Source organism: Cololabis saira, chromosome 11 (assembly GCF_033807715.1).
Source record: "Cololabis saira isolate AMF1-May2022 chromosome 11, fColSai1.1, whole genome shotgun sequence".
In the NCBI taxonomy this organism is placed as follows: domain Eukaryota; kingdom Metazoa; phylum Chordata; class Actinopteri; order Beloniformes; family Belonidae; genus Cololabis; species Cololabis saira.
In genome coordinates this window covers 3,965,340-3,992,412 of record NC_084597.1, presented here as the reverse complement: position 1 = coordinate 3,992,412, position 27,073 = coordinate 3,965,340, and the positions used below count along the sequence as shown (strand labels likewise).

The 27,073-nt window shown below is 37.7% G+C and overlaps 1 protein-coding gene across 1 annotated transcript in view; it reads left to right on the top strand.

The window, feature by feature from the left end:
- Nucleotides 1-27,073, top strand: part of LOC133454848 (astrotactin-2) — a 178,366-nt gene that overhangs the window by 50,928 nt on the left and 100,365 nt on the right. The window contains exon 5 of the mRNA XM_061733571.1: nt 14,508-14,675. Within this exon, the coding sequence (XP_061589555.1) occupies nt 14,508-14,675 (168 nt within the window). The remainder of the gene's footprint in view (nt 1-14,507; nt 14,676-27,073) is intronic.

Genomic DNA, 27,073 nt, shown 5'->3' with positions numbered 1-27,073 from the left:
GACAATTTTGATTATCGATTTTTGTCCACAACGTCGACGAATCGTTGCAGCCCTACCCGCGGGTGAGAGCTGCTGTTTGGGGAGTGGCGGTTTCTGCAAGGGGTGCGGAGGTCCCCGGGCGGGTCCCGCACGTCATTACATTACATAAGTGCTTATTTTGGTTTCGACAATGTCGACAATAATATCGTTTATCGTCAATAATTTGTGGGACAATATATCGTCCAGCTAAATTTGTTATCGTCCCAGGCCTAGTATCATCGGATGATTAGGGCCCAAGCACTGACAGTGCGAAGGCCCTATTGTATCTGTAGGAGTTTTTGTTTTTATCCTTGTTTTTCTTCCGATGAAAGGAGGGCCTTTTTTCCCCCTAAACGTGCCCCAAAAGTCACCAAATTTTGCACCAACCCAGGCCTGGCAAAATTTTTTATATTTAATGGTTTGCATTAATGGGTGTGACAAAATGGCTCAACAGCGCCCCCTTGAAAACTTTGTGCCTCAAGCCCCACGATACGGTTTGACGTACATGCACGAAAATCACTACACACCTGTATCATGTTGCAACTTAAAGAAAAGTCTCTTGGCGTCATGGCCGAAACCAAACAGGAAGTCGGCCATTTTGAATTAATCGTGTAATTTTGGCGAAATTTATGCCATTTCTTCGGCCGTTAATACGGCCCGAACCGTAACGTGCACCCAGGTGTGTTATACATCAAAATGTGCGTCTCCATCCTGCGACGATGGGCATTACTTTTCTCAGTCAAAAGCGTTACCGTGACGGCGATAGACGCCAAAAAGCGCGACCCCCCCTTCATCTGATTGGTCCATATCTGATAGTTCCTACTTTCTGCCATAACGTTTGAATGGTTTGACATAAAGACTCGTGGGTGGTGTCATCGGACTTAGTTTTGAGTCTCTAACTAGAGGATTTACTAAACACTAACTAGAGGTTTACTAAACACTAACTAGAGGTTTACTAAACACTAACTAGAGGTTTACTAACACTAACTAGAGGTTTACTAAACACTAACTAGAGGTTTACTAAACACTAACTAGAGGTTTACTAACACTAACTAGAGGTTTACTAACACTAACTAGAGGTTTACTAACACTAACTAGAGGTTTACTAACACTAACTAGAGGTTTACTAAACACTAACTAGAGGTTTACTAACACTAACTAGAGGTTTACTAACACTAACTAGAGGTTTACTAACACTAACTAGAGGTTTACTAACACTAACTAGAGGTTTACTAAACACTAACTAGAGGTTTACTAAACACTAACTAGAGGTTTACTAAACACTAACTAGAGGTTTACTAACACTAACTAGAGGTTTACTAACACTAACTAGAGGTTTACTAAACACTAACTAGAGGTTTACTAAACACTAACTAGAGGTTTACTAACACTAACTAGAGGTTTACTAACACTAACTAGAGGTTTACTAAACACTAACTAGAGGTTTACTAAACACTAACTAGAGGTTTACTAACACTAACTAGAGGTTTACTAAACACTAACTAGAGGTTTACTAAACACTAACTAGAGGTTTACTAACACTAACTAGAGGTTTACTAACACTAACTAGAGGTTTACTAAACACTAACTAGAGGTTTACTAAACACTAACTAGAGGTTTACTAAACACTAACTAGAGGTTTACTAACACTAACTAGAGGTTTACTAACACTAACTAGAGGTTTACTAACACTAACTAGAGGTTTACTAAACACTAACTAGAGGTTTACTAAACACTAACTAGAGGTTTACTAACACTAACTAGAGGTTTACTAAACACTAACTAGAGGTTTACTAACACTAACTAGAGGTTTACTAACACTAACTAGAGGTTTACTAAACACTAACTAGAGGTTTACTAACACTAACTAGAGGTTTACTAACACTAACTAGAGGTTTACTAAACACTAACTAGAGGTTTACTAACACTAACTAGAGGTTAAACACTAACTAGAGGTTTACTAAACACTAATTAGAGGTTTACTAACACTAACTAGAGGTTTACTAACACTAACTAGAGGTTTAGTAACACTAACTAGAGGTTTACTAAACACTAACTAGAGGTTTACTAACACTAACTAGAGGTTTACTGAACATAAATGTTTTAAGTTTGGTTTTAAAGTGATGGTTAAAAGCAGAGACTGGTTTCGGTGACTTGAAAACGGGTGTGTTTCGGGTTTTTTTCTGGTTTTTTCGGGTTTATTTTCGGGTGTGTTTCGGGTTTTTTTCTGGTTTATTTTCGGGTGTGTTTCGGGTTTTTTGGGGTTTTTTGGGGTTTATTTTCGGGTGTGTTTCGGGTTTTTTCGGGTTTTTTCGGGGTTTTTCGGGTTTATTTTCGGGTGTGTTTCGGGTTTTTTTCAGTTTTATTTTCGGGTGTGTTTCGGGTTTTTTCGGGTGTGTTTTTGCTGAAAATAAAGGTAAATCAACCGCAGTAAGCCACTGCTTTTCGTCCCTCTGATTGTGGCGTCTTACCAACACGGAGATACAGTTTACGACAAAGTTCAACTTAAAGTAAGAGGAGAGGCCAAGATTGAGGATGTGGAAGAAGTTAAGCCGACTAAAAACGAGAGGAGAGCGAAGGGAATTTACGGAATGATTGCTTTATCTCTGCAAGCCAAGCATTCATTCATTAGTCGATCAGGCGCACTTCCCTCCCAAGAATTATTATTAGACTTCAGAGATGGAACATTATGGAGTCGAGCAATATTAAAAAAAACAAAAACCTTTATTGTTTATCACTTAATCCTGAGGCAGGAGTTTTTTTGCCTTCAATAAAGCAATTTAGGTGCAGTATTTCTTTTTCCTTTTCAACCATATTACATATTACTTACTCGGCTTCAATGGATACGTGCCGTCAGTCATGTTATGATAAATATTTCTTGTACCAGTTTTTTATTTTTCATTTTTTGTATTCTTTATTTCATTCATTAAAAGAAAAACAAAACAGTTCAATATAATTACAACAAATCTTCCTTGAATGAAAGGGAACAGAAAGAAGACTAAGCTTATTTTATGTGACCCTTTTTCCTAAGAAATCAAATTTCAATTAATGTAATAATTATTACAATATATTATAATAATATATATATATATATATATATATATATATATATATATATATATACACACACACACAGTGTTTCCCCTAGAATTTTTTTCAGGCCCGGTGGTACCACCGAAAAAACCCTAAATAGACGAGGCGCGTGGGACGGCATATTGGACATGTGATATGCAGCAATATAACAAAGTTTTACATTAAAAATCATTGTAGGCCTATATTGGTGAATGATATCACTTCAATGAAATCATTAGACTTCATCTAACCTTTAACCAAAGCGTCATGGGCCTGAAAGGTCTGACCCATATGAGCATTGAGCACATCTTTTCTAGATATTTCAGAGGGATCTCTATGAAAAGCTTGTGCTGACGGCATATGCCACAAAACATCCTTATTCACAATTGAGATTATATCAGTTATAAATAATTTAAACATCTTAGAAGGTTTTTTTTCCCCGTTTGGTTATAACAGAGTTGCATGCATTTGACTGGGGAAAAATTAACCTTTAGTGGTTCTTGTGGAAAGACAATCTATTGTCTGTGTTATTTTCATCATTATTGCTTACCAAAAAAAGAAGCTCAATCAGAACAAAAATGTAAGCTAAACAACAAGCAGAACCTACGGCGTAGGGTATGCGGCGACGTCCAACGTACGGTGCGTGTCGCCGCGTAGGTTCTGCGTTGGTGTAACGCAGAACCATAAATCAGCCTTGACGCTCACACGTGTTCTGGCGCTAGGACCCTGCGGACGCCTGGTGTGTCGTCGGGCTGTGTTTTCCTTCACGCTTCCCTGCAGCGTCTCATGCAAACACAAACACACGGACCTGCAGAAACATTTCTTTATATCATGTTGTCTGTCGCCCGCCATATTTTTTCTTTTTTTGGCCGGCGCCATAGTTGGCTAGCTACAAACTCTATACACCCATAATGTATAATAATATGCGAGAGTACCGCTCTCAGCAGCGGTACTCGCGTCGTTAAGGCTGATTTATGGTTCCGCGTTACACCAACGCAAAGCCTACGGCGTAGGGTACGCGGCCAGCGGCCGTACGGTGCACGTCGCCGCGAACCTTACGCCGTACTGTACGGCGTAGACTCTACGTCGATTTAACGCCGAACCATAATTCAGGCTTACTGAGCAACGAAGCAGGTTGACTCCCGTTGCAGAACAGCGCTGCAGAGGCGCTCCAAAACGTAAATGATCATTGATTTTTTTTTTTTAGGCCTGGCGGGGGGTCTCGTTGGCCTGGCGGGCCCGCCAGGCCTATATAATGGTAGGGGAAACACTGATATATATATATATATATATATATATATATATATATATATATATATATATATATATATATATATATATATATATATATATATATATAATATTATTATTATTAATAAAAAAACTAAAACAAAATACAAATTACACAATTAAAAAAAAAAAAACACTTTCCAATAAATTTAATTAAAAAAAAAAAAACTAATTTGGCTTCTGTATATTTTTTCACATTTTTTCTGTATATTGATTGGTAACATTTTCTTATGAGCTTTCCACATAATTTGCAGTTAGTGAGCACACTGTGAAATGTAACATCAGTACCTGTACTCCCTGAACAATGATTATTGTTTTGTGATTATTGATTAGTTTTGTTAGCCGCCTGACCTTCGCTCCAGGGCTTCAAAACTTTTCTTTTCTGCTTTTCTTCAGCAAGTTAAGTTTATCCAAAGTGTTGCAGAGAGGTTGACACTGGAGGCCCAGCAGATGTGATAAAAGCCAGTTTTTCCACGGACAAATACAGCAGATAAACAAACAAAAAAACCCGGCGAGCCACTTGTAACTTAATTTAAAAGAAAATACAAAAAAGCAAAGTGGTAAAATTGCCTCTGATACAAACTTACACGGATAATTTGACGCACAAGACACGATATGTCTCGTGTAATTTACTTTTCTGCAGTGTATTGTAGAGATAGATGACGGGAGGCAGCTGTGCAGACAGGTTATGGCGTCACTATGAGACTAAACTAAACAGGACTGACTGCTGGACTCGGCAGCAGATGGTTCACACAAACAACCACTCTCAGTCCTGAAAAACCCAAGCTTTTATAGAACGCTAAGACTAATCATCTGTTCTGTTCTATTGCATCATGTGAAAAGAGAAACACGTGAACAATTATTCTCTGTTCTCATTTATTTAACCCCTTTCCATTCCTGTAAAAGTCGCCTAAAACGCATATCCAAGGCAAACCCAAAGTAAATTGAAAGCTGTTCTTGAACCGTTTTAAGTACATGGATGGTTTTGGTCTCTTTTGTACGACGGAGTATTAGGGCCAAACTAAGAGAAAAAAAATAAAATTTGGAAATTACGAGAATAAAGTCATAATGTTGCGAGAATAAAGTCGTAATAGAATAAAGTCGTAATATTATGAGAATAAAGTTGTAATATTATGAGAATAAAGTCGTAATATTATGAGAATAAAGTCGTAATATTATGAGAATAAAGTCGTAATAAGAGAATAAAGTCGTAATATTAAGAGAATAAAGTCGTAATATTAGGAGAATAAAGTCGTAACATTACGAGAATAAAGTCGTAATAGAATAAAGTCGTAATATTAAGAGAATAAAGTCGTAATATTAGGAGAATAAAGTCGTAACATTACGAGAATAAAGTCGTAATAGAATAAAGTCGTAATATTAGGAGAATAAAGTCGTAATTTATGGAGAATAAAGTTGTAATATTAGAATATAATTTATGAGAACTCTAACAGGAAAAGCATCTTCTCTCTGTGTTAAAATGAGGACTATTGAGCATCTTGTGAAGTTATATTTATATATTTATAATATATTTAATATTACGACTTTATTCTCGTAATATTACGACTTTATTCTCAAAATATTACAAGTTTATTCTCGTAATATTTTGACTTTATTAGGGCCAAGATTTCGAGAAAAAAGTCTAAATGTCGAGAAAAAAGTCGAAATGACGAGATTAATGTTGAAGTACAATTTCGAGAAAAAAGTTGAAATGTTGAGAAAAAAGTTGATTATTCTCGAAATTTCGACTTTTTTCTTGAAATTGTACTCCAGCATTAATCTCGACATTTCGACTTTTTTCTTTACATTGTATTTCAACTTTAATCTCAACATTTCGACTTTTTTCTTGACATTTCGACTTTTTTTCTCGAAGTGCACAATAAAAAAAAATAAAATCTTCCCTTGTCAAATATTTGTTCTAGTTCTAGTCTAGTTTGTTCTGCATGGCCCTGATACTCTTCCGTAACTTTGGAGCAGAGTTGTGTGAGAGGGAGAGGCCTGTTCTTCATTTACTAAAGAAGAAAAGGAACAATATTTCCCTGCAGACATGATATGTGCAGCACCTTTCTTGTTTCCCAAACACTTTAAAAGGGATTCATCTTCCAGAGTATCTTTCCTATTCTCCTGCTCTCTGGTGAAAATGTGCCCGGCAGGATGAACGATGCTCCTGCTGCTCAATCGGGGTTTTCTTTACTGGTCTCACAGGAAGGATCCCATAATCTGGCAATTGCATCCTCCCAGTTTCAGCCGAGGACATTAGATGCATCTTTTTCTCTCAGCAGATTCATTCACCACACGGCAGGATCCTCCACTTTTTACTGTCTTCACTTGGGAGATACTTTTCTTTTTAAAGATTTGCTAAGGGAAATGTCATTTTCGGGACGTCGGCCCCCGACTGGACGATCCCAGCAGCACCTCGGATAACGATGACTTTAAATCCTGTAGCTTCGACTTCAGTTATCACGTCTCGATGTCCCTCTGCTCAAAAGAGAAGAACAACGTTTGTAAGGTGTTTCTCGGTTTGCCTACGAACATAAAAGTGCAATGAAGATGGGATTGTAAGCCTGCACTTCATCCCCTCTTTAATATCAAGCACCTCGAAGACACAAAAGCCTCTGCTGGATTTTATTTATTGATTTTTACTCCTTGTGCAGACCCGCTTTTAGAGGAGGTGAATTACGTCGAGAGTTTTCTTATGAAATGGTTTTACTCCTACAGAGCAGATGAAGGTCAGATGTAAAATGTAAAACCTGGAAGTTCATCCCAGTAACTTTATTTGGGAATTTGCTGATGACACAGAAGCTTCTGTATGAGAACATGGACTATTCAGTATCCTGTCATGCCATCTATCACCACATATCACATCCATCACATTCTTTTTTTATCATGTTTTTATTGAAAAAGAACACAAGACAATTCTAGTCACTGAATTACAATTTACATTTTTTCTGTTAAACATATACATACCGGTATATGCATAGGCTATGTACATATAGTATACTAGAGATATACACAGTAGTGGAGTTGAGGGGGGATAAGATCCCCCCCTGACATAAAAACGGTCAATAAAACCCCTGTAAAACTGCCATTCCCCCTTTCCATCCCTTATGTCATTTCATCAATACATGTGGTTTTACTGTGTTGAGGAATTTACCAAACCATTTCAGAAGTCCACTTTGTGGTATGTGAGTTTTATTCAGCCGGCGGTGGGCGGATCTACACAGACCAAAGTCTGGTTGATATGCCGACACCGAGAGATTTTACAACAGTTTTTATACAAGAAGCCCGTGATCTTCCAATTCGGGACTACCCCCTGGGTCAGGAAGTCCATATATGGTATCGAGTCCTCGTCTCTGCAGGAGCTGGAAGTGGAAGCCACTCCCCCGGTGCCTGTCTCGGCAGGGATGCAAGACGCCGGAACTTGCGTGATAATGTCTCTAGCATTGAATGAGACTTGCGCTGCCTGCAAGTCCTCGTCCCGGCAGGGGTCCTCAGGAGCTGGAACTTGCATGACAATGTCTTGATCGGGGTATGAGGCTGGAGCAATCTGCAAGGCGCCGTTGTCCCTGCAGGAACCACGTGCTGTTGGAATGCTTCATCAACTGCTATTTCAACATTTAGAGTCATTACCAGAAAAATAACTTATTTGACAATTTTCACCTGTTTCAAGTAGATTTTCACTTGAAATAAGTAGAAAAATCTGCCAGTGGAACAAGATTTATCTTCTCATTACAAGCAAAAAAATCTTGTTCCACTGGCAGATTTTTCTACTTATTTTAAGTGAAAATCTACTTGAAACAAGTGAAAATTGTTGTTTTTTCCAGTGATGAGTAGGGCTGTGCGATTAATCGATTTTAAATCTAAATCGGATTTATTAATCAAAATCGATGTTAAAAAAGGAAAATCGGAAAATCGATTTTCCTTTTTTGCAGCTGGCTGCATTACAGACAGAGCTCGTCTAGTCATCTTTGGTCAAGAAAATTGTAAATGTTGTCACTTTACTAAACTCAAGGAGGATTTACAGTATCTTTCAATTGCACTTCATTCCCAATAGGGAAATTTGTTTGCTATTTTTCTTTAAAAATAAAGATAAAATATTTTAAACAATTTATTCCATAGTCTTTTGTAGTTTTACCAAAAAAATCGAAATCGAAATCGAAAATTGGGTTTTCAGAGAGAAAAATCGGGATTTTATTTTTGTCCAAAATCGCCCAGCCCTAGTGATGAGTCTTGTTTTAAGTATGAGATTTTTTTTGACTAAAAATTAGACATTTTAACTAGAAATAAGACAAATATTCTTGATAAGATTTTGAGTTTTTGCAGTGTATAAATGTTATTATCTACATAAAAACCTGCATTTTTGTTGTGTTGATGCCAAAATTTGATGTAAAACACATTTAAAGCCATTTTAAGTCCAGAATGTGTCCTTTAATCTTATCTGAATAGTCTGATTTGAATTTTTAAATTGTGCAGTTTAAAAATGAAGAAATATGTTTTATATACATGTAATGCAGTCTAAGATTAAGCGTCAAAGATTCATGGTTTTTGAGCTGCTTTTTTGTTGTTGTTGCTTTTTTAGAAGTATAATTAAGGTTTAACAAATTATATTGATTGAGTTAAATATAGTCTTCAATATCTAAGGGAGGATTTTACCCAGATTTAAGTGTTGTAAGTTTGTGGTTTTTGACTGGGACCTGGTCTTTATTTGCCTTCAGGCGATAAAAAGCAGTGGAATGGCCCTTTACCTTCTGCATAACGATGGGCAACATTCAGCATTGTTAAGGGAAGACAGCCGAAAGACAGGCTGAACAAAACAATACATCCTGCAGCATGACAAATTGCAATCAAGTTGCAAACAGCAGCAGCAAGAATCATTTGTTAGTTTCTGAAGCCTGCAGAGAAGCCGGCGGAGCTTTGGGTTGTTGTGACTCACAACTTATCCACCTGCTGCCGGTGGTCCGGCCTCCGGAGGCTTTAAATTATGTCTGACTGTGAAAAACTCTGCATATAAAAGTGTTTCTGCATTTGTTTTCAGGTTCCAGCCACAAACTGTTTGTGTCAAGTAGGGATGGGTGATATTTTACCGTTCACGATAAACCGTCAAAAAAATTCCCCACGGTAAGAATTTGTATCTCACGGTAAAAACGATAAATTCCCGTTGATGACGTTTTTGTGTAAAACTGATTTATGGTTCTGCGTTAAATCCACACACAACGTGAAGGAAGGAAGGAAGGAAGGAAGGAAGGAAGGAAGGAAGGAAGGAAGGAAGGAAGGAAGGAAGGAAGGAAGGAAGGAAGGAAGGAAGGAAGGAAGGAAGGAAGGAAGGAAGGAAGGAAGGAAGGAAGGAAGGAAGGAAGGAAGGAAGGAAGGAAGGAAGGAAGGAAGGAAGGAAGGAAGGAAGGAAGGAAGGAAGGAAGGAAGGAAGGAAGGAAGGAAGGAGACATTTAGTATCTTTTAGAGCGGTGTTTCAAAGACTGAATGTGGTGATAGATTTATAGTTAAAAGGTGGAGCTCAATTGGTATTTTTTTTATCTGGATAAATGCCAGAAATTATCGTGATACATTTTTTAGTCCATACTGCCCATACCTAGTGTCAAGCTGAAAAGAGGCAAATTTAACATCTTTAAAAAACAAAAACGTTGAAATGTCTATCGATGAAGAAGGATTATTACGGAGTGGAGTATTAGGGCCAGGCAGGAGAAAAAATATTTGATAGGGGAAGATTTTTTTTTATTGTTCACTTCGAGAAAAAAGTCAAAATGTCGAGAAAAAAGTTGAAATACAATTTCAAGAATAAAGTCGAAATTTCGCCTTTTTTCTCAACATTTCAACTTTATTCTCGACATCTCGACTTTTTTCTCAAAGTGCATAATGAAAAAAAAATCTTCCTCTTCTAAATTTTTTTTTTTATTATTATTAACAGATATACACAGAAAAGGTACAAAACTTCAGAATAATGTGCAGTTACAACTTAAGGACAGTAAATTATATATCAAAATAAAATAGAAGGCTTGAGGTTTAAGGAGGAAAAATAAATAAAGGCAAGGCAAGTTTATCTGTGTAGCACAATTCAACACAAGGTAATTCAAAGTGCTTTACATCAACATTAAAAGCAGCAAGACACAATTAAAACATAAATAACAAATTAAAGCTGCAAGCAGCGATGAACGGGCCCTCGCACTCACGGCCACCGCCCCCCCTCCCCCGGGTTCCCCCAACATTACTAGGCCAATAATACTATAAAAAGTGCCTTTGCTGTTCACATAAAACTCAGCTTATCATCATAACTAATTCAGGCCAATGAAGGTCAAGGACTCAAAACCGAGTCCGATGACACCACCCACTACTCTCTATATCAAACCATTCAAAAGTTATGGCAGAAAGTAGGAACTATCAAATATGGACCAATCAGATGAAGGGGGGGGTGCGCTTTTTGGCGTCTATCGTTGCCATGGTATCGTTTTTGACTGAGAAAAGTAATGCGTGTGGTCGCAGGATGGAGACGCACATTTTGATGTATAACACACCTATTAACTGCCGAAGGAATGGCATAAATTGCGCCAAAATTACACGATTAATTCAAAATGGCCGACTTCCTGTTCAGTTTCGGCCATGTCGCCAAGAGACTTTTGTTGTAAAGTTGTGACATGATACAGGTGTGTACCGATTTTCGTGCATGTACGTCAAACCGTATTGTGGGGCTTGAGGCACAAAGTTTTCAAGGGGGCGCTGTTGAGCCATTTTGCCATTAATCCAATACATTAAATATCAAATTTTTCGCCAGGCCTGGCTTGGTGCAACATTTGGTGACGTTTGGGGCACGTTTAGGGGGAAAAAAGGCCCTCATTTAGTCAGAAGAAGGAAAAAAAAAATTCCTACAGATACAATAGGGCCTTCGCACTGTAAGTACTCGGGCCCTAATAAAATGAAATAAAATGATGAGAAAAGAGGTAAAATAATAAAAAGCACAAGTTGTTAAGAAGTAAGGTCAGTAGAGTCCGGCAGGTAAGTATTTAATTAAACAGTAAACTGGATAGCATCTATATTCTCGGTCTGCCGTGTCGTCTGCCAGCTGAATCCTCTCAGTTATGCATCTGTGAGTTTGTCCGGACGCTTCATCATATCGACCAGTTTGGAGACTGAATCGGTGCATTTGGCTCTTTTTTTGTGGCCCACAAGCTGTTGTTGGGTGATTTATTCAGGGTGGCGGAGTGTGTGTTCCCTCTGGGGAGAAGAACCCGCCGTGGGACGGTCTGGTTGGAAGGGTGGACTTGTGTCCGCAACCGCTGCTCGTATTCGTAGAACTGACGGATGATCATCTGTCAGGGATTTTAATTGGTGGATATTTACTGAGACTGTTTCTTGCTCCATGTCCAAACAATAGGACCCAGATTTCCCACCAAAGTTGGGGCTCGGAATAAAATGGAAATAGAAATATGTGAATTGCAAATCTCACAAACCCCTTTTTAACCACTATTTAACACATTATACTGATAAAACGATGAAAGTTAGATGTTTTAACTAGTGATGCACCGATTGTTCGGTAACCGAAATTGTTCGGTTACATAAGAATTTTACCTAATAGACTGGCCGCTCCCGTAATAAATCGTTGGCCAACCAAAAACTAACCCTATAAGAATTTTACCTAACATTCACCAGGAGGTGGAAGCAAAACAACATAATGCTGGGAAATTAAAAAAATTTCATTTTTTTATGTTCAATAAATATTTTCTACCTTGTAATTTTGTAAAAGATTTTTTTCTTTGAAAAGCATGCCTAAATCAAATGTATTTGATTTATGCAATGGTGAAAAAATTGGCAAAATAAATGAAAAACTGCTGAAGAACCATGTTCGGTATTGTTCGGTATTCGGCCAAGTGTTTATTATTATTTTCGGTTTCGGTTTCGGCCACAAATTTTAATTTCGGTGCATCACTAATTTTTAACCACAGAGCCTGAAGATCACGTCATGCAAGCTGGATTTTCAGTCTGGTCCCATGAATGAGATTCGTCCATATTCTCCCAATATTTTGATTGTATTTACTATTTAGTATTAGTATAATACAGGACGGAAATAGAAGGCTGGTTAAAGCTTCTTCCTTTCCTCCCTACACCGGCCTGGTGCAGCTTCGTGCCATACAGGTAGGAGTAACGATTTTTTTCGTCCTCTGAGAAGCTGTGGCCGGCGCGTTATTTGATTGTGTCGCTGGTGGCGGCGGCGTTTCCGCCACGCCCCCCAGCACAGCTGACAAGGGGTAAGCTGTCAGCTGCGCCTGTTACCTGAACTTTTGTGGTTTAAGGTGAGGGCAGCGTTGCTCCCACTTGTCATTTGATTTTTTCTTGCAATTACTTTTTCTTTTGGAAAAAAAAAGGAAAACATTTTTTTTTTTTTTTTCTTTTTGAGAAAGACACTTTTTTGGGTTTTCTTTATCCGTGGTGAAGGCAGCGTGTCCGCTCCCCTCTCCCACGGGCACATTGGTGGTGAAGGCAGCGTGTCTGCTCCCCTCTCCCACCGGCACATTTGTGGTGAGGGCAGCGTGTCTGCTCCCCTCTCCCACCGGCACATTCGTGGGTCTGTTCTGGGGTCGCCGCTGCCTGAGGACGCCATCTCCATTGCAGCCTCGGCGAGCCACTTCAATGTGTCGTCAGGGGGCCCAGCTCCACAAGGCTCGGGGCTCTCCTCGCACTCATCTGCCCAGAGCTCTCGGAGGGGGATAATATTATTTTATTATTTTATATTATTATATTATTTTTAAATCCAAAACTTGACAGGTATGATACAGAACCGTCATCAAAATGCAGAGAAAAATTTACGACACATTTAGGAGAAAAAGGGAGTCCGACTCCGAAGTTAGAGATGAAGAAAAGAGGGAGGACGCGGCAGCAGAACCAAGAAGAGGGGCAGGCTATTGACAGAATAAAGGGCCAACTAACTAAATAATGTTAAGCCTAAAAATGTTAATGTTTAAGTTTAAGTTTAAGTTTAGAGTTTATTTTACAAATAATAAAAAAAAAACACATACAGATAATAATTGAGGTTTGTAAAATGGGACTCCCCAGAAGCTACTGTAGCTTATGAATAGGGGCCCAGTCACACAGCAGAACAACTATAAATTACACATATAATACATATACATACAATATATAACCTTATAGCCTAAATAAGAAAAAAAAAACCTGAGACCTCCTCAGATTTCCTAGATACAAATATATTCATATAAAAATAATACATCAGGTATTGGTACATAAAAGATTTAAAAAGAGACATAATTTAATAACAATTTTTGTTTTAGTCTTTTTTTTTAAATTGAGAGAGATCCAGACTCTTTTATAGCACTTTCAATCTCATTCCAAATTTTTGGACCTTTACAGGTTACACTGAAACTTGTACATTTCAGTTTCCTTTTCTTTCCCGTTAAAAGTTGTTTTCCCCTTGTGGCATGTTCATGAGTGGGAACATAAATGGGGATGAGATGACAGAGTCTGTCATTGAGTCTAAAAACTACATTGTACATTAAACAGGCATTTTGGAAAATGTTACACTCAGTAAGTTTCAGAAGCTTATATCCATAAAAAAGAGGATCAGAGGGAGCATTAAATGTTAACTTTAGTTAGTTCCTACAAGAACTTTATCCTACTTTCACCCCTGGTTAAAACGTCCAGGTTTCCAAGATTTGATGTGTTTTATTCTGCGTTTTATTGTGAAAAACATATTTTTTTTTCTGAATTCAGATCATTTTGCTCTGGGTTTTAACTTCAGCACACACGAGACTGTTGGAGTTAACCATAGGGCTGAAGATCCTGCCGTCCAGTTAGCGACGGTCTTGTTTAGTGATCACAGTTTAACGATCTGAGAGCCGTAAAGGAGAATTGGTAAGTCAGCGAAGCCCTTTTATCTCATTTACCGCAATTACCAAGGAAATATCATCAATACACACATTATGGGTCTTAATTCCCTCATTAAAATTCAGGCCGGTCAGGACGGGAAATAAAATTACAGTGAAAAGCGGAGAATTAGCTGCTTCCCTTATTGATTTTTCAGTACAATAAAGAGCTGAGGAAACAAACAAGCTTCTTCCTCTTCTCTCCCTCTTCTCTTGTTTTATCTTGTCGTCTTCTCTTCTCAGGCAGCAGTTTCGTGGTGAGCACCGGCAGCTTCCTGGACGTCTCTAACTGGTTGAATCCAGCCAAACTGACTCTGTACCAGCAGAGCAACGCGTCGGCCCAGTGGGTGCAGGATTACTGCGGCCAGAGGTCGACGGAGCCCTGCGAGCAGATCTGTGACAAGGAAACAGGTGAATCAAATCAAATCAAATCAAATCAAACTTTTTTTTGTATAGATGTCTTTATTGAGGGCATAACAAAAAGAAATAATATTTACAATAACAATATAATTATCAATATTTCCCCCCTTTTTTTTTTTACTTTTCATAACATTAATTAAACCAAAATAAATAAATAATAATAATAATAATAAAAAAATAAAAATAAAATAAAAAATGTAACAAAAAATAAAAAACAACACACCCCTCTCCCCTTCCCTCCTTCATATGGTCAATAGATTACATCATTCAAAATAATTTAACATATGTCATATCAATACTAGAACAAAAATGAATAATAAATTAAATAATCAAGTCCTGCGTAAACACATTCATTAATATAGTCGATGATTCAGATCATTAGTCCAATAAAAGCAAAAAATCCAAAAAAGGTCCCCAAATAAGGTCAAAGTCTCTATTTTTTTTTCTAACGGAATACAGTATTTTTTCTGGAGTACAATATGATCCAAGTTCATTGATCCACTGTTTGGGTGCTGGGGGGTTTTCTGATTTCCAGTTTTTTAAAATACAATTTTTTGCTGCGGTGCCTGCAAGCAGAATTAAATACTTTTTATGATAGGTCATATTTAATGAACTAATATCTCCCAGTATCCAAACTTTAGGATCATGAATATGGGATTTTAAAATTTCAGAGATTGTTTTGATGACGTATTTCCAGAAAGCATCTATAATCGGACAGTTCCAGAGCATATGGAGCAGATTTCCAGTATTTATTTTGCATCTTTGGCACATGGCAGAGGCCGCACTATTAAATTTATTTAATTTGTAGGGAGTGTAGTAAATTTTATGTAAAATATTGAATTGAATTTGTCTGTGTTTGGTGGATATTAACATAGTGTGTGTTTTTTCTAAAAGAGTACACCAATCCTTGTCCTCATATGAACATTCCAGGTCTGCTTCCCATTTTAGTTTCATTGGAGGTCTTTGATATAGTGGTAAGTTATTGATAAGAATATTATAGATTACAGATGTTATTCCTTTTATAGATGTGATTTTGTTATCAAGCAATTGCTTTTCCAATGGAGATGTTACAGGTTTATTGGGGAATGTGTCAAGCAATTGATCAAATCAAACTTTATTTATACTTTCACACAATTGTAACTAAGTGCTTTACATAATAAAATCAACATTTAACATAGAAAAAGTCAATACCCAAATAAAAAAATATCTAAATAAATACATATCTAAATAAAGAAATTAATACCTAATAGATAAATTAAGTAATAAATAAAAAAAATTCCCTTAATAAATACATAACTAAATAAAAAAAATAAAAATAAATGCCTAAATAAATAAAAAGATAAATACCTAAATAAATAAATAAATAAATATCTAAATAAATAAATAAGTACCTAAATAATTAAATAAATACCTGAATTGATGCTGAGGTGAGAAATTATATTTTCCTCATAAGGGGCTCATAATTTATATACATACATTCATAAACGAATAAAAGCGCCTTAAAATCAACACCCGCGGAGAAACAAACACAATCAGACGCAGTGCATGTGAGCGACTAAAGACAATAAAATCCTGCTGATGGGTTGTGCCTGTTTCCTGTTTCCTGTCTGCTGAATTAGCCGTGACTGACCCTTTATGTTAAGAAACTGTACATTCAGCACTTAAAGTCTGCTTACGGTGCATTTACCGATGAATCCCTAAGTAAACGGTCTCACACCTGAGTCCCAACCTTGGTCCTGTGTAAGCAGAAGTCCTCCGTCCGTCGCTGTAAATAACCACCGGTTGCTTTATGTGCACAACCAGCTCAAACAGTGACATTAAAACTGTCCCAACAAGAGCTGAGCCTGCAGCCCGCTGATATTTATCTTAGCTCGCGCCGGTGGCTCCCCTGTGTCTCCCCCTGCGTCTGCCCAAATGGATAAAGTCTAAGCTTATTAGAATGGATTACATCTGTAATGTATGTGAAATTTATGTAACCCGAGTCAAGGACGTGCTGCTGGCTGATGCATAATGCATCGTAGCGGTCCGGACTCGCAGCTCGCTGAGTTTTTACACCGAGATGCACGAGACGGAATCAGACTGCAGTATTTGCAGAGGCCACATGTGTCTCCACTCCATCGTCCACATTCCCGCACATTCATTGAATTGAATTTAATTGAAATTTACCAGATTAGAGATCAGAAATAAACAAATTAACAGCCAAGTTCCAACAACTCGATGGTCCAAGAGTTTTTGGACCATGAAAGATAATTTTTTTGATTGATTGAATTGTTTATTTCGAACACATAAGGAAAAAAAATATAAGATTTTAAAACAAATTCAAAACATACAGAAAAAAAAGCAACAACAACAAAAACGTAATACAGGCAGGGAAAAAAAAAACAGTGTCCGAAAAGGAGCAGGTAGAAGTAAAGCTTATATAACCCTGCCCCTTTGTTACCTCTATTATAAATTAAACATAAATATTAATAATAAATAGCTGCAATTACCTATTAGGCTACAGAGTTTCCCATTGGTTGTGCCTTTGCACCTAACCAGCTAACAAACACAATCTCAACCAAATAACTTCCCAGAACTTCCTTTTTGTACCGTTTTTTAAATTGATTTATATTTGTACATAGCTTCAACCCATCACCCAACCCATTCCATAGATCCACTCCAACAACTGACATACACATGCTTTTCCTTTTAGAATGAAAACATTGTTTTTTGAAATTATATTTTCCTCTTAAATTATAACCCCCCCTCCCTGTCACAAAACATTTTCTGTAAATTTCCTGGAAGTGAATCAGTTCTCGCTTTGAATATGATTTGTAGAGTTTTTAGTTTGACAATGTCCCAGAATTTGGTAGTAGTAGTTTGGTAGAAGGTGAAATTATATAAAACAGATTTATGCATAATCATCGTCCCAGTCGTCGTATCCAAGGCTTCAAGGTGACATCACTCGGGGTTGTCCAGCTCTTCTTATACAGTGCATGGCAACTCTCCGTTATAATAAAGTATTATATCATCAGAGTGCAGTAAAACAGTGAATTCTGGAAAACACGATGCACTTTTAAAAGTGCTGTTTCTTTCATATATATTGTGACTACAGTAAAAGAGATTGTAAATTATTATTGGAATAAAATACTTCATTAAAATTCTTAATTTGTGAGTAATGATGCTGTCATTTAAACGTCATTGCACCGGCTTGAGAATTTATCACCGGTTATTACTTTCACATTTATTCCCATCCATCTCATTTAGACTAATAAAAACTGTTGAAAACGCCAAAACATCATCTTTATATTCACGTGTCCAAGGTCTTTGAGTGTGATGGTTTCTGTACCTGGACGTGTTTTCACAAGTGAAAGCCGGCATCACGCCAACAACACTTCTCCTCTGTTGCCAACGTCGCAAACCTTGAAATGTGAAAATCATCCTCGCAGCCAGACTGAGACGTTGCAACTCGTTACGAGCGAAACACATAATTTCCAGCGCGATGTACAGCAGGAGTCAGTGAGATGCTACTACATTTTAAGACTAAACAATGCTGTTGTTTTTTCCCTAGTTGCTGTTTTTAATTGTTTTATTCTCTTTTCTGCCATGTCTTGACTTTTATCCCTTTTATCTCTTATCTTGGTTTTATTATTTCTGTTTCCTTTTAATTATCAAATTGTAGCACTTTGAGATTTTCAGTAATGTAAAGTCCATTATGAATAAAATGTATTATTATGGGCATGCCAAGTAGTGGCATGTCCATATTGCAATTGTCCAGAATGGCCCAAATGTCAATGTTGCTAGTGTTGGGTCCCTAAATCAACATCAATATAAATTCATAACTTAGGAAAGACACAGAGACTGTTAGAAATTTTTCAGGCCTTCTGCAGAAGGGAAGGAGTCGGAGCTTGCAGAGCAACATGGCCCTCTCGGATGCTCTCGACAAATGCTTGCTGGCTCCTTCTTTGCATCAGCTTTTATTGGTAAAACTGACAGCAACATGACCATTTTAAGACTACCAATGGTAGACAGTGGATGGACAATGGACGAAAACAGGAAACATACATGGTATCAGAGGATGATTAAAAAGGTCACACCTGTGACTTTTCAGTTAAAGAGCAACTAATCTGTGGTATGCAGAGTAACAGACATCTTTAGCTTAAAGTCTTTAAAAAACACAAAAGGTCAAAGGGGTCAAATGGGGCCCCCTCTGGACAAACGAGAACTCTGTGAGGTCTTGAACAGATGGTTCAAATGACAATGGGATAGTTGTGGGGCAGCCCAAAACCCTGACGGAACACAGGAAGGGCTGCCCTCATCTGTTAACATGTGATAAGCATGAGGACTAACAGGCAGTTTTCTAAGCTGCCGTAATAAACCTGATTCTAATAGTTTAATAAGGACAAACTAGTTCAAAAAGGTTGATTAACCTCACAGCTAGCATTTTGCTAACAAGCTAAAGTTGCAAAAGTCCCACTGCGCAGCCACGGGTGTACAGCGTGACCCCGCTCTGATGTGGAAGAAAAAAATCCCCAAAAAATAAAACACGCCCGAAAGAAAATTTGTATGCAGAAAAGGTTTCCCTTTTCTTCTTATTATTATTCTGCACACTTTTTCTTCCGTTAATGCGGCTCGAACCGCAATGTGCACCCATGCATGTCATACATCGTTGGATGCGTCTCCAACTTGCCTCGATGGGCATTACTTTTCTCAGTCACAAGTGTTACCGTGGCAACGCTAGACGCCAAAAAGCAAAAAAAAAAGGCGAAAATTCGGACACTTATTGCTCGGCCAAACTTTATCGTAGAGACATCGTTCTAATTTACAAACACTCGGCCCGATTGGCACTAACGGACCGTACAACCTCATCATGCTAATTATTACGGTTTTTGTGATATTTAACTTTCAATTTAAAAAAAAATGTCCATTTGACTTTGGACGCTTGTTGTTAGGCAACGGTTTATCGTACAGACATCATTACAACATTGACAAACCCGGGACGCGTTGCACCACACCATATTTTAGGCCACGTTTCCACATAGCCGGGTATTTACAAAAACGGATATTTCCCCCTCTACGTTTTGAAAAATATCCTCGTTTACACGAACCCGGATGAATACGATGTTAAGGTGCTATGAGCAGCCAAACCTGCAGGGGGCAGTGTAACGAGAAGCGTAAAGTCATGCTAGCCAATCAGAATCCTGGAAAAAAACGTCAACAAATGACACGTGTTAAGCCTAAATAATATGGTTCCGCGTTAAATCGACGGCGTAGCCTACGTACGGTGCGCGTCGCCGCGTAACCTACGCCGTAGCTCTGCGTTGGTGTAACGCAGAACCATAAATAAGCCTGGACTGCCAGTTACTTCCAAGACGGAACGAGAGTCTTTCGTTTGGAGTGACAGAGAAGTGGAGTTACTTTTAAGTGTGACTTTAGAATATAAAACAGGTAAAATACAAGAAAATATTGACGGTGGACAAACAAATTGTAAACACAGGTCGCACACATGACGCTGGTGACGTTTCTGTCTCATAATGTGACGTTCTGAAGCCTAAATCTCCGTTTTCCTCCGTTTACAAGCAAACGTGAAAACAGAGTTTTTGAAAATCTCCAGTTTGGCCAGAGTTTTCAGAAATGATCGTTTTTGGAGACTTTGAGCTTCGTTTTCGTGTAAACGAACGGCCAAAACGCATGAAAACGCCACAGTTTTTGCTCCGTGTAAACGGGGCCTTAGTCTCATCATGCTAGCTATTGCGCTCTTTGAGACATTTAACTATTTCTAATTTTAATGCAAACGGAAATTTGGACGCTTGTCGCTCGGCAAGACGATATCGCAGAGACATCGATCCAACGTTTAAAAGACTCGGGTCGATGTGGACTACAACATACTGAGGTTTCATCAGGCTGTCGTTTACAACTTTTGAGATATTGAAGCCAAATGGTCCCATTCTATCCTAAGGGGCTTGTTACCATGGCAACAAAAACCTATTTGTATGGGGGAGAATATGAGCGGAGCGTAATTCAAATGTTGCCGTGGAGTGGCCATTTCCAATTGCTGGTGATTAGCTCTAAATTAAGCCAATATGACGCTGCAATCAGTGAGCCATAACCTCCTTTTATGAATCCAACCATTTGCAGCCCCCGAGCCTCTTATCCATATGCTCCCCCGGCAAATCCATTAGAGCGGCATAAGGAAAATCAAACATTCTTTCTTTATTCTTTATTTCATTCATTAAAAGAAAAACAAAACATTTCAATATCATTACAACAAATCTCTTTCCTTGAATGAAAGGGAACAGAAAGAAGAGTAAGCTTATTTTATCTGTCCCTTTTTCCTAAGAAATCAAATTTCAATTAATGTAATAATAAAAAAAATGACAAATTACGCAATTTAAAAAAAAAAACACTTTACAATAAATGTAATTTAAAAACAAATAAACAAACAAAAAAAAACTAAGACAAAACTATAACAAAAAATAGCTGTAATCAAACACAGATAGTCATATTCTTTTTTGATTCAAAGAAAAAAATATGACAATGGTGCCAAAAAGAGAGGGAGAAAAAAAAACCACCTAACTTAACAATTATCATGATATTTCTTCATCAAATGTATTATTCTTTTAAATGTAATGTTTGATTTGCATTCTTTGGCTTCTGTATCCAGATTGTTACGTAAACTGATACCTTTTACAGAACGAATTTTGTCCTGAATTTTGGGTTTTTAAAGACCTCTGTTCCTTTTAAGTTATACTTATTTGCTCTTTTTTCAATTTTTTTTCTGTATATTGAATAGCAAAACTTTCTGAGCTTTCCACATAATTCCACAAACAGATTACAAATCCTAGTTTAGCCGTCATTCGCCATCAGAAGTCATCAAAAGAAAGATCAGTGAGTTTTATAATATTTTATCACAAGGAGGTTTGTCATCTTTCCAAACTTTAGTGAAGATATGGGAGAAGGAGTTGGAGATGATCTTTGAAGAAAATACTTGGTTAAATATATGTGAAAAAATACATTTTCCTTTTACTAGTAATAAAATTAAAGAGGCTAATTTTAAATTTATTCACAAACTGTATTTAACTCCAATTAAAATGCACAAAATTTCAAAGGATATCTCTTCAAAATGTCCAAGATGTAAAAGAATCGATGGAACATTTGTACATATGTTTTGGGAATGTGATCTTTTAATACGTTTCTGGAAATCAATTCATTCCTTCACACAATCAGTATTAGAAATTAATTTTGAGTTAAGCTCAAATTTGTATTTATTAAATGATACACTGGATCTTCAGTTAGACCGGAAAAAAAGCAGGATATTAATTATGATCACATACTTGGCTAAGAAATGCATACTTTTACTTTGGAAAGATGATTCCCCTCCAACTTTCAAGTTTTTTTTGGATAAAATTTCAGTTTTTCTACCATTGGAAAAATTAACATTGGAAAAATACAACCGTCATATTTTTCAAGAATTTTGGTTTCCATTATTTTCAAAACTGGAGAATTATATATATTATATATATAGTTTGATATCGCTGTTGCTGCCATTATATATTTTATTTATTTATTTATTTTTTTATTTATTTAATTTTGTTCTCCCTTAATGTATGATTTTTTTATTTTTTTTTATTTTTTTTTTTCCCTAGGGTAATTATGGGGAGGGTAGGAATGTGGGTAGAATAGAAATCGTGAATGTGAATAGGTGAATTGTGAAAATTATTGTGAAATAAAAAGATATATAAAAAAAAAAAGAAGTCATCAAAGCAGCAGTTTAAACCTTATTTTTTGGGGGAGTTTTGGACACGGCGGAGAAATGTGTCAGAAAAGCAGTTTGCCAAGGATGCAAAACTATGATTAAAAATCCTGATAAAACGAGGCGCCAGCTCTGCTGAGAGAGAGAGGAAGCTGATTGTTCTCAGATCAGCTCAAACGAGCCGCGCTGATGAGGCGAACGGAGCGGAGGCCGTTTTAATCGAGCCGAACTGCTGAAACCACACAAGAGTAGGATGCTAAACGCTGCAGCTGATATTCCATTAGCAGATAGAAGAGTCCTGCTAGGATGCAACCAGCTCTGATAACCTGCGGCCGGGTTTAATTCCAGGTGTCTCTGAAAGTTTGTTAAACTGCCAGTTGTGAGACGAGGTGGATGTTAGTCGTTATCCCGGCCCCCCCCACCGACCTTAACGACCGCTTCGGTTCAGCCCTCTCACCGCCGTGAGGCAGTTCTTCACTGAATGTTTCTCCAGGGGTTTTAGTCATTATGGTTTTAGCAAAGATCCTCTATACAGAAGATAGCGCATTACCGTTACTGCCAATGGTATGAAATGGTACACACTTCCTGTCTCCTAAGGCCGCGTTCAGACTGCCAGCCAATATCCGATTTTTAGCCCATCCACATTGAAACTGGATGACTCTTTTAAAGTCTGAACAGTCCCAAACCGCATGAGATCCGATTTTTGCAAACCAGATGGAAACCAACTCCGGGAGGTAGTTTCATATCCGATCCATATCTCATTTGGGCAGATGCGTCTCAGTCTGAACATCCAAACACTCAGATCGGATATGACTGTCCCAGACGCTCCAAACCACCCGCCCATTTCCAGTTGTGGAGCTACTCATCCTTTCACAGAGAGCATGTACAATCTCTGATGTCACGTCAAAAACTATTATTTGTAGTTTAAGTGTTGCAAATTCACATTACAACATGTTTTAATAGCAGAAAAAAAGACTGCATTTCCACGTACGGTGCCGTCGCCGCGTACCCTACGCCGTAGGTTCTGCGTTGGTGTAACGCGGAACCATAAATCAGCCTTCAGTCGCGCTGTGAGCCTGAACCTGCAGCCCGTCAGCTCATCAGGAGGAGGTTATGGAGCGGGGCTGCCAGTTATTAATTGCTGGTTGGTTTTGTTAACTCTGAGCTTTGTTGGTTGGTTTGTTAGTTTGCTGATGGTTTTGTTCTGAACACTTTTCTCTGTTTCTCATTTTGCTGGGACGTCGAGTCCCTCCGCCGAGACACAACTTTTGCGGTATGCGTTCATTGCGGTATGCCTCCGCTCCGACGTGGTTGCTACGGCAACCCGTCAGATCAGTCAATGATATGGTCCAGTCTGAACAGAGCCAGATCCGATCTGGACACTTGCTAAAAACAGTGTGGACAGTCAGCCCTGAAAATCGGATATGAGAAGGAATCAGATATGAATCAGATTTGCATGCAGTCTGAACGCGGGTCATGCAGGAGAGAAAATATTTTAGATAAAGTCGCCATTTTTCTCAACATTTCAATTTTATTTTGACTTTATTCTTGAAATTGTACTTCAACATTTATCTCGACATTTCAACTTTTTTGTCGACGTTTCCACTTTTTTCTCGAAGTGCATAATGAAAAAAAAAATCTTCCTCCCGTAGGTTTCTGTATCCATAGATGTGCTTCTCTTTCCTGATGGAGCAAATTTGTGAATGTGCTGGAAAAGGCTCCAAGATCTTGAACCCCCCCCCCCAAAAAAAATGGAAGAAAGAAAGAAAAACATAAATAAGAGAAATAAAATAAAGCAACTCTGGGTAGAAATAAATAAACCAATCCAAGCTGTAATCACACCTGTAGACTCTACAGCGTAAAGGCTCCAACCAAATAAATGAAGCTTATTCAGCCGCCTGTGTAATCAACTGGGCCCGTATCCATCCCGGTTAATTGCTTGATCGCTCCTTAAACGCTGTTGCAGAAACAGCGGAGCTGCACTTCATTGATTACCTGCAAGTTGCGTCTCAGATTACAGGCCAATGTGCTTCCAGGCTGGAAGAGGTTTAGTAAACAGGTTCAAAGCTTTGAAGATATGTAAGTGTCATGAGACCCGGAAATAGTGAATTGCATTAAAAAAAAAATGAGAATAACAAAAGCCAGTTTGAAGAACAATAAAATCCAGTTTGATGAAGAAATATCACGATAATTGTTTTTTTTTTTATTATTTATAATTTTTTTATTTTTCAAAATGAAGACAAAGACAATAAATAAAAAAAAAACAAAGGTTAACAACACCACATTTCACATAATCAAAAAAAAAAAGAAGAGACATTGCAATAACAATAAAAAAAAAAAACTTCTGATGGCGAATGACGGCTAAACTAGGACTTGTAATCTGTTTGTGGAATTATGTGGAAATCTCAGAAAGTTTTGCTATTCAATATACAGAAAAAAATTGAAAAAAGAGCAAATAAGTATAACTTAAAATGAACAGAGGTCTTTAAAAACTCAGGACAAAATTAATGGAACGTTCTGTAAAAGGTATCAGTTTATGGAACAATCTGGATACAGAAGCCAAAGAATGCAAATCAAACATTACATTTAAAAGAATAATACATTTGATGAAGAAATATCATGATAATTGTTAAGTTAGGTGGGTTTTTCTTTTTTTTCTCTCTCTTTTTAGCACCATTGTCACATTTTTTTCTTTGAATCAAAAAAGAATATCTGTGTTTGACGACAGCTATTTTGTGTTATTTTATAACTTTGTTGTAGTTTTGTTTTTTGTTTTTTTTAATTACGTTTATTGGAAAGTGTTTGTTTTTTTTTTCAAATTGCGTAATTTTTAAATATTTTTTTTATTTAGTTTACTATTGGATACATTTAAAGCAAGTATTCAGACCGGTTCAGACCGGTTCCGACTGGTTCAGACCAGTAAAAGCCGGTTTAGACCAGTTCAGATTGGTTCAGACCTGTTCAAACCAGTACAGGCCGGTTCAGACTGGTTTGGACCAGTTAAGACCGGTTCAGACTGGTTAAGACCGGTTCAGACCAGTTCAGACCAGTTCAGACCAGTACAAGCCGGTTTAAACCAGTACAGGCCGGTTCAGACTGGTTCAGACCAGTTCAGACTGGTTTGGACCAGTTCAGACCAGTACAAGCCGGTTTAGACCAGTTCAGATCGGTTCAGATCAGACCAGTTTCTTTGAATCAAAAAAGAATACGACTATCTGTGTTTGACGACAGCTATTTTGTGTTATTTTATAACTTTGTTGTAGTTTTGGTTTTGTTTTTTTGTTTTTTTTTTAATTACGTTTATTGGAAAGTGTCTTTTTTTTTCAAATTGCGTAATTTTTTTATATTTTTTTTATTTTGTTTACTATTACATTAATTGAAATTTGATTTCTTAGGATAAAGGAACAGATAAAATAAGCTTAGTCTTCTTTCTGTTCCCTTTCATTCAAGGAAAGAGATTTGTTGTAATTATATTGAACTGTTTAGTTTTTCTTTTAATGAATGAAATAAAGAATAATTGTGTGAGGTATATTTAACACTTAATTGTGTGAATGATATCAACAGTTATCTCTAAGAAGCGACCGATGCTGCGTTTCAGTCTGGGAAGGATTATGAAGCTGTTTTCAAAAACCATTTCAAACAGACACATTTCAAAGGAAAAAGATTATTCACATTTGGAAAACATTCAAAGCAGCAGCCGTCCCGGGAGTGGAGCGACTGCTTAGAGAAACCAGAGAAACCATTTCCTCACACTCTCCAGGCCTCGTTGAGAAATTAAACGTTGAAGTGGAAACAGCACAAGGGAGCTTAATGTGCAACTTATCAAAATTCAGGTTGATTTTAAGACACTTCCCTAGATCTGCTCTTGGTTTGTCTTTGGAAATAAATGTTGTGATTAGTTTTAGTTGCTGGTTTAAAGCAGAGATGGACATGTGGGAGCTCCAGCTTCCTCGCAGCCAGCCAGTATCTGGGAAACAAATAGAAACTTTATCCTGCTGTGATGACAATACAATTAATGAAAAGACCAAAGAAAAATTGGGCTTTTTTCTCTTTTTTTTTTTTTTTTTAATTTTTTTCCCTTGTCTGCACACATATTAATGATTGATACCATGAAGGTAGAAACCAAAGGTATATATATGTGCATTTTTTTTTTTTTTTTTTTTTTTTGGGGTGGGGGGTGACGACATCCACTGCCAATCCAGGAAGCAGGAACACACGGAAACACACGTCAAGCACTGGAAATCTGCAACAAAAAACCACAAACAAAACACGAAACCGGCACGGAGCCGACCAAAACATGAACAGCAATCGACCCAAATCTTGATCTGATCGCAGTCTGAGCTAAGCTACCGCTACCGCTACCTAACCCCAAAAACTACAAAGCAAGCATGCAGGTGAACGTGTGTGTGTGTGTGTGTGTGTGTGTGTGTGTGTGTGTGTGTGTGTGTGTGTAATAAACCAAACAAAGCTCCACCTGAAGTGTATCTATAGTGGGGGAGGGTGGGAGCAACCCCGCGAGACCAGAGGCCGACAAGGAAGAACCCGGAACCCAGGCCACCAGCAACCCCACAGAGGGGAGAAGTAGGAGGGAGGCAACCCACCGCCTGCGAGGCCCGTCGGACTTACCTCGGAGTGGACGCTCCAGTGTACTTTAATG